Genomic DNA, 12,275 nt, shown 5'->3' with positions numbered 1-12,275 from the left:
GCATGGGTTTTCTCTGGGATCAATCTTGTCATGCCCCTTTCCCACGAGGCATGCACCTTAAGTGCCTATTGAAAAAAATTGGGGGGAGGGCCCACCGATTCCTTCTCTGGCACAGGACACCAAAAAGTTTACTTATGGCTCTGCTTCAAAGACCCCATAATCGGTTGTTAATTTCTACACCTGCGATATTTAAATTACATAGTAATTCCAAAGAGAAAGTTACCTTGCACTTCACCAAACTCTTCATTAATGAGGCATATGATGTAAAGTTTAGGAAAACTGAATAAGATCAGTGTAATTAGCTGACATAAGAGATACAGTATGTTTTTATACTGTCTGAACCGTTACTGTAATTAAGTTAATGTTGGTCATCTACCACTCATTGAACATCTAAAGTCAGAGTTCCCAATGCCAATCCAATCTGCACATTAGCGATATGTTTGGGAATCTGCAAAATACAGCATGTTAAGAATCCCAGACTCACCTATTACAACCCAAAAAAGATCGTAATCGAAAAGTCTGGGATTTTTAACATGCTGGAATTCCAACATGGTGGATTTTTCTGATCCCCCAAACCAGGTAATTGGGAACACAGCAAATTGGCCAAAACAAACCTGATGTATGAGCCCCTTGAGTTTGATATTACAGAACACAAGTACATTCACTCTCTCCTATCTGACCAGATATAAATCTACAGCGCTAATCTTAAATAACAACAAAGGTTTGTGATAAACTGTAATTTCATGTGGGAAACAGTCGTTGCACTATCTTAAAACAAAATCTCCTTTCTGTACTGGCCAATTATAAAAAAAATAATCTAAAAACGATTTCATCCTCATGCTGTAGTAGGAGATGAGAACTATGAATATTAAGAAGCTCAAACGGGAACAGAGAGGTAAGTAACATTTAGAGTAAGTTGTGTAGGGAGATCAAAACACACATAGGGCCTAATTCAGATCTGAACACAGCAGCAAATTTGTTAGCTAATGTGCAAAACCATGGGGGTAATTCCAAGTTGATCGCAGCAGGATTTTTTTTTAGCAGTTGGGCAAAACCATGTGCACTGCAGGGGAGGCAGATAAAACATGTGCAGAGAGAGTTAGATTTGGGTAGGTTATTTTATTTCTGTGCAGGGTAAATACTGGCTGCTTTATTTTTACACTGCAAATTAGATTGCAGATTGAACACACCACACCCAAATCTAACTCTCTCTGCACATGTTAAATCAGCCTACCCTGCAGTGCACATGGTTTTGCCCAACTGCTAAAAAAATTCCTGCTGCGATCAACTTGGAATTACCCCCCATGTGCCCTGCAGGGGGGCAGATATAACAGATGTAGAGAGAGTTAGTTTTGGGTGAGGTGTGTTCAAACTGATATCTATATTGCAGTGTAAAAATAAAGCAGCCAGTATTTACCCTGCACAGAAACAATATATAACCCACCCAAATCTAACTCTCTGTGAAAATGTTATATCTGCCCCACCTGCAGTGCACATGGTTTTGCCTATTAGCTAACAAATTTACTGCTGCGACCAGATCTGAATGACCCCCCATAGAATGTAGCTATTGTACATGGAGCAAATGTAAACCTGGACAAGTCATATTACAAACAAGGAGATGAAAATGCAATTTTTATTCCATGTATAATTATAATTGCATACTTTTCCAATTTAAAATGGTAACTCAGAAATGGTGAAATGTGCTAAAATGATGACACACCACATGTCCGTAATTGCTGCATCTATAGTAATTAATGTTATGCTTTCACAACTACATTTTTACTAAAAGTCAATACAGTATGTAAAGGTAAACTTTTCTGACATCTTCAGTTTTTCATTGACAACAATACACAGTAGTTACTATGCAGGAACTACTGTGGATTGTTGTCTGTGTTATTTGTGATTGGTGAAAATAACACCAGGTTCCAGCAGCCTTCTTATGCGGGGCGCACAGGTGTTTTATTGGTGTCCGGTCTTTAGGTCGACAGCACTTAGGTTGACATGGTCACTAGGTCGACATGACAAAGGTCGACACATGAAAAGGTCGACATGGATTTTGTTACTTTTTTTATTGAACATTTTCATACTTTACGATCCACGTGGACTATTATTGAGGAAAGTAACCTTGCCTGAAGCATGGCGAGCAAAGCGAGCCATGAGAGTGGACACAGTGCACTAATTGGGATTCCTGGTCACTTTACGAAGAAAACGAGACCACAAAAATGTTACAAAACTCACGTCAGCCTTTTTCCAGGTCAACCTCATGACCGTGTTGACCTATTTCAGGTGTCGACCTAATCACTGTCAACCGATAGTGGTCAACCTAATGATTGTCGACTTAATTACTGTTGACCCAATGACCCACACCCATTTTATTATATATATCCATTCAGTTTTTTATTTTTTACAATTTTTGTCTTTAATTTTAAGAAGTTAAATTTAAACATAGATTTTCCATGAGATAAAGAAAATCTATTCTGTTACTGGAGTTGGTTAAGTATATTTATCAGTCAAGGTATATTCTCTAGAATTTCTAAAATTACACGCTGCTGTGGCTAAATTTTCTGTCTCCCTGGAACGCTAAATTACATACACAAAACCATTTTGAGGGGGAAATTTACTAAGAATCGTGTTGGGTTGCCATCAATGATCACACCTTATTGCTGGAACTTCACTGACAGAAATGTATTGCTTTAACATATTTACAATCTATTTTTGTGCTAGATTACAAAGAACTTTACAGTATGTCAGTCACCGGGAAGACTTATGTCAGTTTTTATTGGAAGACTTTTTAAGCTACATTTTATCATACCAGAAAGCAAAAGATTGAATAATTTCCAGTATATTGCAGATCAATAATTACCAGGGTATCTGATCTATAGTTCTACACTATAAAAAGGTCTACCGTCAAGAGGTAGACCACTAATGGTAGACATGCATTAGGTTGACAGAGTCAAAAGGTCAATAAGGTCAAAAGGTTGACATGTAAAAGTAGACAGGGTCAAAAGCTATCAGAGTGTGGAAGAATGTTTCATAACATAGGAATCTTTCCCGTATTTCACATAGTTAGCTTCTAAAACATATAAATGTTTCAGCAGATATATTATTAGTAATGGAATAAGGGAACAGGGCATTTTAAATGGAAATGCCCATACCCTTCACTACTCATGGGTCAGACTTATGAGCAACCAAACCATGTTTAAATTCTGTTCACATGGGAACCTTCTCCACTTTGGCATTCAAAGTTCTTGCTTGCATATTTGCTGCCATCACCAAACATTGGGGCAGATGTATTAACCTGGAGAAGGCATAAGGAAGTGATAAAACAGTGATATGTGCAAGGTGATAAACGAACCAGCCAATCAGCTTCAATATGTAAATTAACAGTTAGGAGCTGATTGGTAGAGATGAGCGGGTTCGGTTTCTCTGAATCCGAACCCGCACGAACTTCATGTTTTTTTTCACGGGTCCGAGCGACTCGGATCTTCCCGCCTTGCTCGGTTAACCCGAGCGCGCCCGAACGTCATCATGACGCTGTCGGATTCTCGCGAGGCGCGGATTCTATCGCGAGACTCGGATTCTATATAAGGAGCCGCGCGTCGCCGCCATTTTCACACGTGCATTGAGATTGATAGGGAGAGGACGTGGCTGGCGTCCTCTCCATTTAGATTAGAAGAGAGAGAGAGAGAGATTGACCTGATTTACTGGAGCTTAGGAGTACTGTAGAAGTGTAGAGAGTGCAGAGTTTACTAGTGACTGACCACAGAGACCACCAGACAGTGCAGTTTTATTTAATATATCCGTTCTCTGCCTGAAAAAAACGATACACACAGTGACTCAGTCACATACCATATCTGTGTGCACTGCTCAGCCCAGTGTGCTGCATCATCTATGTATATATATCTGACTGTGCTCAGCTCACACAGCTTATAATTGTGGGGGAGACTGGGGAGCACTGCAGTGCCAGTTATAGGTTATAGCAGGAGCCAGGAGTACATATTATATTAAAATTAAACAGTGCACACTTTTGCTGCAGGAGTGCCACTGCCAGTGTGACTGACCAGTGACCTGACCACACTGACCACCAGTATAGTTAGTAGTATACTATATTGTGTGATTGCCTGAAAAAGTTAAACACTCGTCGTGTGACTTCACTTGTGTGGTGTTTTTTTTTAATTCTATAAAAAACTCATTCTGCTGACAGACAGTGTCCAGCAGGTCCGTCATTATATAATATATATACCTGTCCGGCTGCAGTAGTGATATATATATATATTTTATATAATTATTTATCATCCAGTCGCAGCAGACACAGTACGGTAGTTCACGGCTGTAGCTACCTCTGTGTCGGCACTCGGCAGTCCGTCCATAATTGTATACCACCTACCCGAGGTTTTTTTTTCTTTCTTCTTTATACATACATACTACTACATCTCTTTATCAACCAGTCTATATTAGCAGCAGACACAGTACGGTAGTTCACGGCTGTAGCTACCTCTGTGTCGGCACTCGGCAGTCCGTCCATAATTGTATACCACCTACCCGTTGTTTTTTTTTCTTTCTTCTTTATACATACATACTACTACATCTCTTTATCAACCAGTCTATATTAGCAGCAGACACAGTACAGTACGGTAGTTCACGGCTGTAGCTACCTCTGTGTCGGCACTCGGCAGTCCGTCCATAATTGTATACCACCTACCCGTGGTTTTTTTTTCTTTCTTCTTTATACATACTACATCTCATTATCATCCAGTCTATATTAGCAGCAGACACAGTACAGTACGGTAGTCCACGGCTGTAGCTACCTCTGTGTCGGCACTCGGCAGTCCATCCATAATTGTATACCACCTACCCGTGGTTTTTTTTTTTCTTCTTTATACATACTACATCTCATTATCATCCAGTCTATATTAGCAGCAGACACAGTACAGTACGGTAGTCCACGGCTGTAGCTACCTCTGTGTCGGCACTCGGCAGTAAATCCATAATTGTATACCACCTAACCGTGGTTTTTTTTTCTTTCTTCTTTATACATACTACATCTCATTATCATCCAGTCTATATTAGCAGCAGACACAGTACAGTACGGTAGTCCACGGCTGTAGCTACCTCTGTGTCGGCACTCGGCAGTCCATCCATAATTGTATACCACCTACCCGTGTTTTTTTTTTCTTTCTTCTTTATACATACTACATCTCATTATCATCCAGTCTATATTAGCAGCAGACACAGTACAGTACGGTAGTCCACGGCTGTAGCTACCTCTGTGTCGGCACTCGGCAGTCCATCCATAATTGTATACCACCTAACCGTGGGTTTTTTTTCTTTCTTCTTTATACATACTACATCTCATTATCATCCAGTCTATATTAGCAGCAGACACAGTACAGTACGGTAGTCCACGGCTGTAGCTACCTCTGTGTCGGCACTCGGCAGTCCATCCATAATTGTATACCACCTAACCGTGGTTTTTTTTTCTTTCTTCTTTATACATACTACATCTCATTATCATCCAGTCTATATTAGCAGCAGACACAGTACAGTACGGTAGTCCACGGCTGTAGCTACCTCTGTGTCGGCACTCGGCAGTCCATCCATAATTGTATACCACCTACCCGTGTTTTTTTTTTCTTTCTTCTTTATACATACTACATCTCATTATCATCCAGTCTATATTAGCAGCAGACACAGTACAGTACGGTAGTCCACGGCTGTAGCTACCTCTGTGTCGGCACTCGGCAGTCCATCCATAATTGTATACCACCTAACCGTGGTTTTTTTTTCTTTCTTCTTTATACATACTACATCTCATTATCATCCAGTCTATATTAGCAGCAGACACAGTACAGTACGGTAGTCCACGGCTGTAGCTACCTCTGTGTCGGCACTCGGCAGTCCATCCATAATTGTATACTAGTATCCATCCATCTCCATTGTTTACCTGAGGTGCCTTTTAGTTGTGCCTATTAAAATATGGAGAACAAAAATGTTGAGGTTCCAAAATTAGGGAAAGATCAAGATCCACTTCCACCTCGTGCTGAAGCTGCTGCCACTAGTCATGGCCGAGACGATGAAATGCCAGCAACGTCGTCTGCCAAGGCCGATGCCCAATGTCATAGTACAGAGCATGTCAAATCCAAAACACCAAATATCAGTAAAAAAAGGACTCCAAAACCTAAAATAAAATTGTCGGAGGAGAAGCGTAAACTTGCCAATATGCCATTTACCACACGGAGTGGCAAGGAACGGCTGAGGCCCTGGCCTATGTTCATGGCTAGTGGTTCAGCTTCACATGAGGATGGAAGCACTCAGCCTCTCGCTAAAAAACTGAAAAGACTCAAGCTGGCAAAAGCACCGCAAAGAACTGTGCGTTCTTCGAAATCCCAAATCCACAAGGAGAGTCCAATTGTGTCGGTTGCGATGCCTGACCTTCCCAACACTGGACGTGAAGAGCATGCGCCTTCCACCATTTGCACGCCCCCTGCAAGTGCTGGAAGGAGCACCCGCAGTCCAGTTCCTGATAGTCAGATTGAAGATGTCAGTGTTGAAGTACACCAGGATGAGGAGGATATGGGTGTTGCTGGCGCTGGGGAGGAAATTGACCAGGAGGATTCTGATGGTGAGGTGGTTTGTTTAAGTCAGGCACCCGGGGAGACACCTGTTGTCCGTGGGAGAAATATGGCCGTTGACATGCCTGGTGAAAATACCAAAAAAATCAGCTCTTCGGTGTGGAGGTATTTCACCAGAAATGCGGACAACATTTGTCAAGCCGTGTGTTCCCTTTGTCAAGCTGTAATAAGTAGGGGTAAGGACGTTAACCACCTCGGAACATCCTCCCTTATACGTCACCTGCAGCGCATTCATAATAAGTCAGTGACAAGTTCAAAAACTTTGGGCGACAGCGGAAGCAGTCCACTGACCAGTAAATCCCTTCCTCTTGTAACCAAGCTCACGCAAACCACCCCACCAACTCCCTCAGTGTCAATTTCCTCCTTCCCCAGGAATGCCAATAGTCCTGCAGGCCATGTCACTGGCAATTCTGACGAGTCCTCTCCTGCCTGGGATTCCTCCGATGCATCCTTGCGTGTAACGCCTACTGCTGCTGGCGCTGCTGTTGTTGCTGCTGGGAGTCGATGGTCATCCCAGAGGGGAAGTCGTAAGCCCACTTTTACTACTTCCAGTAAGCAATTGACTGTCCAACAGTCCTTTGCGAGGAAGATGAAATATCACAGCAGTCATCCTGCTGCAAAGCGGATAACTGAGGCCTTGACAACTATGTTGGTGTTAGACGTGCGTCCGTTATCCGCCGTTAGTTCACAGGGAACTAGACAATTTATTGAGGCAGTGTGCCCCCGTTACCAAATACCATCTAGGTTCCACTTCTGTAGGCAGGCGATACCGAGAATGTACACGGACGTCAGAAAAAGACTCACCAGTGTCCTAAAAAATGCAGTTGTACCCAATGTCCACTTAACCACGGACATGTGGACAAGTGGAGCAGGGCAGGGTCAGGACTATATGACTGTGACAGCCCACTGGGTAGATGTATGGACTCCCGCCGCAAGAACAGCAGCGGCGGCACCAGTAGCAGCATCTCGCAAACGCCAACTCTTTCCTAGGCAGGCTACGCTTTGTATCACCGCTTTCCAGAATACGCACACAGCTAAAAACCTCTTACGGCAACTGAGGAAGATCATCGCAGAATGGCTTACCCCAATTGGACTCTCCTGTGGATTTGTGGCATCGGACAACGCCAGCAATATTGTGTGTGCATTAAATATGGGCAAATTCCAGCACGTCCCATGTTTTGCACATACCTTGAATTTGGTGGTGCAGAATTTTTTAAAAAACGACAGGGGCGTGCAAGAGATGCTGTCGGTGGCCAGAAGAATTGCGGGACACTTTCGGCGTACAGGCACCACGTACAGAAGGCTGGAGCACCACCAAAAACTACTGAACCTGCCCTGCCATCATCTGAAGCAAGAAGTGGTAACGAGGTGGAATTCAACCCTCTATATGCTTCAGAGGTTGGAGGAGCAGCAAAAGGCCATTCAAGCCTATACAATTGAGCACGATATAGTAGGTGGAATGCACCTGTCTCAAGTGCAGTGGAGAATGATTTCAACGTTGTGCAAGGTTCTGATGCCCTTTGAACATGCCACACGTGAAGTCAGTTCAGACACTGCCAGCCTGAGTCAGGTCATTCCCCTCATCAGGCTTTTGCAGAAGAAGCTGGAGACATTGAAGGAGGAGCTAACACGGAGCGATTCCGCTAGGCATGTGGGACTTGTGGATGGAGCCCTTAATTCGCTTAACAAGGATTCACGGGTGGTCAATCTGTTGAAATCAGAGCACTACATTTTGGCCACCGTGCTCGATCCTAGATTTAAAGCCTACCTTGGATCTCTCTTTCCGGCAGACACAAGTCTGCTGGGGTTGAAAGACCTGTTGGTGAGAAAATTGTCAAGTCAAGCGGAACGCGACCTGTCAACATCTCCTCCTTCACATTCTCCCGCAACTGGGGGTGCGAGGAAAAGGCTCAGAATTCCGAGCCCACCCGCTGGCGGTGATGCAGGGCAGTCTGGAGCGACTGCTGATGCTGACATCTGGTCCGGACTGAAGGACCTGACAACGATTACGGACATGTCGTCTACTGTCACTGCATATGATTCTCTCAACATTGAAAGAATGGTGGAGGATTATATGAGTGACCGCATCCAAGTAGGCACGTCACACAGTCCGTACTTATACTGGCAGGAAAAAGAGGCAATTTGGAGGCCCTTGCACAAACTGGCTTTAGTCTACCTAAGTTGCCCTCCCACAAGTGTGTACTCCGAAAGAGTGTTTAGTGCCGCCGCTCACCTTGTCAGCAATCGGCGTACGAGGTTACATCCAGAAAATGTGGAGAAGATGATGTTCATTAAAATGAATTATAATCAATTCCTCCGCGGAGACATTGACCAGCAGCAATTGCCTCCACAAAGTACACAGGGAGCTGAGATGGTGGATTCCAGTGGGGACGAATTGATAATCTGTGAGGAGGGGGATGTACACGGTGATATATCGGAGGATGATGATGAGGTGGACATCTTGCCTCTGTAGAGCTAGTTTGTGCAAGGAGAGATTAATTGCTTCTTTTTTTGGGGGGGGTCCAAACCAACCCGTCATATCAGTCACAGTCGTGTGGCAGACCCTGTCACTGAAATGATGGGTTGGTTAAAGTGTGCATGTCCTGTTTATACAACATAAGGGTGGGTGGGAGGGCCCAAGGACAATTCCATCTTGCACCTCTTTTTTCTTTTATTTTTCTTTGCGTCATGTGCTGTTTGGGGAGGGTTTTTTTGGAAGGGCCATCCTGCGTGACACTGCAGTGCCACTCCTAGATGGGCCCGGTGTTTGTGTCGGCCACTAGGGTCGCTTATCTTGCTCACACAGTCAGCTACCTCATTGCGCCTCTTTTTTTCTTTGCGTCATGTGCTGTTTGGGGAGGGTTTTTTGGAAGGGACATCCTGCGTGACACTGCAGTGCCACTCCTAGATGGGCCCGGTGTTTGTGTCGGCCACTAGGGTCGCTTATCTTACTCACACAGTCAGCTACCTCATTGCGCCTCTTTTTTTCTTTGCGTCATGTGCTGTTTGGGGAGGGTTTTTTGGAAGGGACATCCTGCGTGACACTGCAGTGCCACTCCTAGATGGGCCCGGTGTTTGTGTCGGCCACTAGGGTCGCTTATCTTGCTCACACAGTCAGCTACCTCATTGCGCCTCTTTTTTTCTTTGCGTCATGTGCTGTTTGGGGAGGGTTTTTTGGAAGGGTCATCCTGCGTGACACTGCAGTGCCACTCCTAGATGGGCCCGGTGTTTGTGTCGGCCACTAGGGTCGCTTATCTTACTCACACAGCGACCTCGGTGCAAATTTTAGGACTAAAAATAATATTGTGAGGTGTGAGGTATTCAGAATAGACTGAAAATGAGTGGAAATTATGGTTTTTGAGGTTAATAATACCTTGGGATCAAAATGACCCCCAAATTCTATGATTTAAGCTGTTTTTTAGGGTTTTTTGAAAAAAACACCCGAATCCAAAACACACCCGAATCCGACAAAAAAAATTCGGTGAGGTTTTGCCAAAACGCGGTCGAACCCAAAACACGGCCGCGGAACCGAACCCAAAACCAAAACACAAAACCCGAAAAATTTCCGGCGCTCATCTCTACTGATTGGCTTGTGCATTTATCACCTTCCACATATCACTGGTTTATCACTTTCTTATGCCTTCTCCAGGTTAATACATCTGCACCATTGCACCTTCAGCCACAACCTAATGATAGGAGTCCACTGCCTGGAAAACCTATGAAGGGAAGTATGCTGTCATCAGTGCCTACAAACAAATATATGTTCTAAAATTCAGGATAACTTTGAGTGCAAATTGCATTACTGTATGTGGAAATCGCCAGATTGCCCGGACATCTCATGTCTCATAAAATAGCACCATAATACTTTCTCAGCTGTTATAACTTGCAGCTATTGTTATTGTTAATTATTGAGAAGGGCAATCACATTGTAGGAACATAGGGGGTAATTCCAAGTTGATCGCAGCAGGAAATTTTTTAGCAGTTGGGCAAAACCATGTGCACTGCAGGGGGGGCAGATATAACATTTGCAGAGAGAGTTAGATTTGAGTGTGGTGAGTTCAATCTGCAATCTAAATTGCAGTGTAAAAATAAAGCAGTCAGTATTTACCCTGCACAGAAACAAAATAACCCACCCAAATCTAACTCTCTCTGCACATGTTATATCTGCCCCCCCTGCAGTGCACATGGGCCCTCATTCCGAGTTGTTCGCTCGCAAGCTGCTTTTAGCAGCTTTGCAAACGCTAAGCCGCCGCCTACTGGGAGTGAATCTTAGGTTATTTAAAATTGCGAACGAAAAATTAGCAGAATTGCAAATAGACACTTCTTAGCAGTTTCTGAGTAGCTCCACACTTACTCGGCATCTGCGATTAGTTCAGTGCTTGTCGTTCCTGGTTTGACGTCACAAACACACCCAGCGTTCGCCCAGACACTACTCCGTTTCTTCAGCCACTCCTGCGTTTTTCCCAGAAACTGTAGCGTTTTTTCGCACACACACATAAACGGCATGTTTCCGCCCAGAAACACCCACTTCCTGTCAATCACATTACAATCACCAGAACGAAGAAAAAACCTTGTAATGCCGTGAGTAAAATACCTAACTGCATGGCAAATTTACTTGGCGCAGTCGCACTGCGGACATTGCGCATGCGCATTAGAGACTAATCGCTCCGTTGCGAGAAAAAAATACAGAGCGAACAACTTGGAATGACCACCATGGTTTTGCCCAACTGCTAAAAACTTTCCTGCTGCGATCAACATGGAATTACCCCCATAATTTGCCTTGAATCTGCCTCTTAATGTAATTTTTTGCATACGGTATCCACAAAAATAATACTTGTACATTTAATATGAATGTATCATATGTCAAATTCATAACACAACTTGATTACAAATGTGCACTGCTTTGTGTAGTTTTTATTGTTTTTTTTAAATATTTTCCAGGATTCCGTTTACAGTGGAAAAGAGACCACGTGGACTCCTGGTTTGAATAATATGATGTTATACAACAGTACAATGGATTATGACTATTACTATGACTATGGCAATGATTCTTGGTATGTACAGTGTCACTTCTTGTTTCATATACAGTTATATTGTGCAGTATCTATTTCATACACTTTACTAAAATAATTTTCAAAAATATTATTGTCCTCATTAAATGCACTAGCTGTCATTACACAAAGATAATGCAAGTACAGCATACTGTCAAGTAGAACTTGTTTCACACAATGTCTGGAAAAAAATGGAGATGGCCCCTTGAAGCCTGCCAATCAGAAAGCAGAAGATATCTCCTACTTTCCTTTCTATCTTGTTATACAGGTGAAACTCAGACAATTAGAATATCGTGCAAAAGTTCATTTATTTTAGTAATTCAAATTAAAAGGTGAAACTAATATATTATATAGACTCATTAAATGCAAAGTGAGATATTTCAAGCCTTTATTTGTTATAATTTTGATGATTGTGGCTTACAGCTTAAGAAAACCCCTAATCCAAAATCTCAGAAAATTAGAATATTACATAAAATCAATAAAAAAAGGATTTTAAATACAGAAATGTCGACCCTCTGAACAGTATAATCATGCATATGTACTCAGTACTTGGTTTGGGCCCCTTTTGTTTGAATTACTGCCTCAATGCAGC

At 43.0% G+C, this 12,275-nt stretch overlaps 1 protein-coding gene across 1 annotated transcript in view; it reads left to right on the top strand.

The window, feature by feature from the left end:
• The first annotated feature begins 549 nt into the window (after positions 1-549).
• LOC134965170 (formyl peptide receptor 2-like) overlaps positions 550-12,275 on the top strand; it is a 37,244-nt gene continuing 25,518 nt past the window's right edge. Inside the window, exons 1-2 of the mRNA XM_063941687.1 lie at positions 550-579; positions 11,574-11,686. Of these exons, the coding sequence (XP_063797757.1) occupies positions 550-579; positions 11,574-11,686 (143 nt within the window). The remainder of the gene's footprint in view (positions 580-11,573; positions 11,687-12,275) is intronic.

Source organism: Pseudophryne corroboree, chromosome 10 (genome assembly GCF_028390025.1).
Source record: "Pseudophryne corroboree isolate aPseCor3 chromosome 10, aPseCor3.hap2, whole genome shotgun sequence".
Classification (NCBI taxonomy): domain Eukaryota; kingdom Metazoa; phylum Chordata; class Amphibia; order Anura; family Myobatrachidae; genus Pseudophryne; species Pseudophryne corroboree.
The sequence above is the reverse complement of the archived record's forward strand: the minus strand, read 5'-3'. Positions and strand labels throughout refer to the sequence as shown.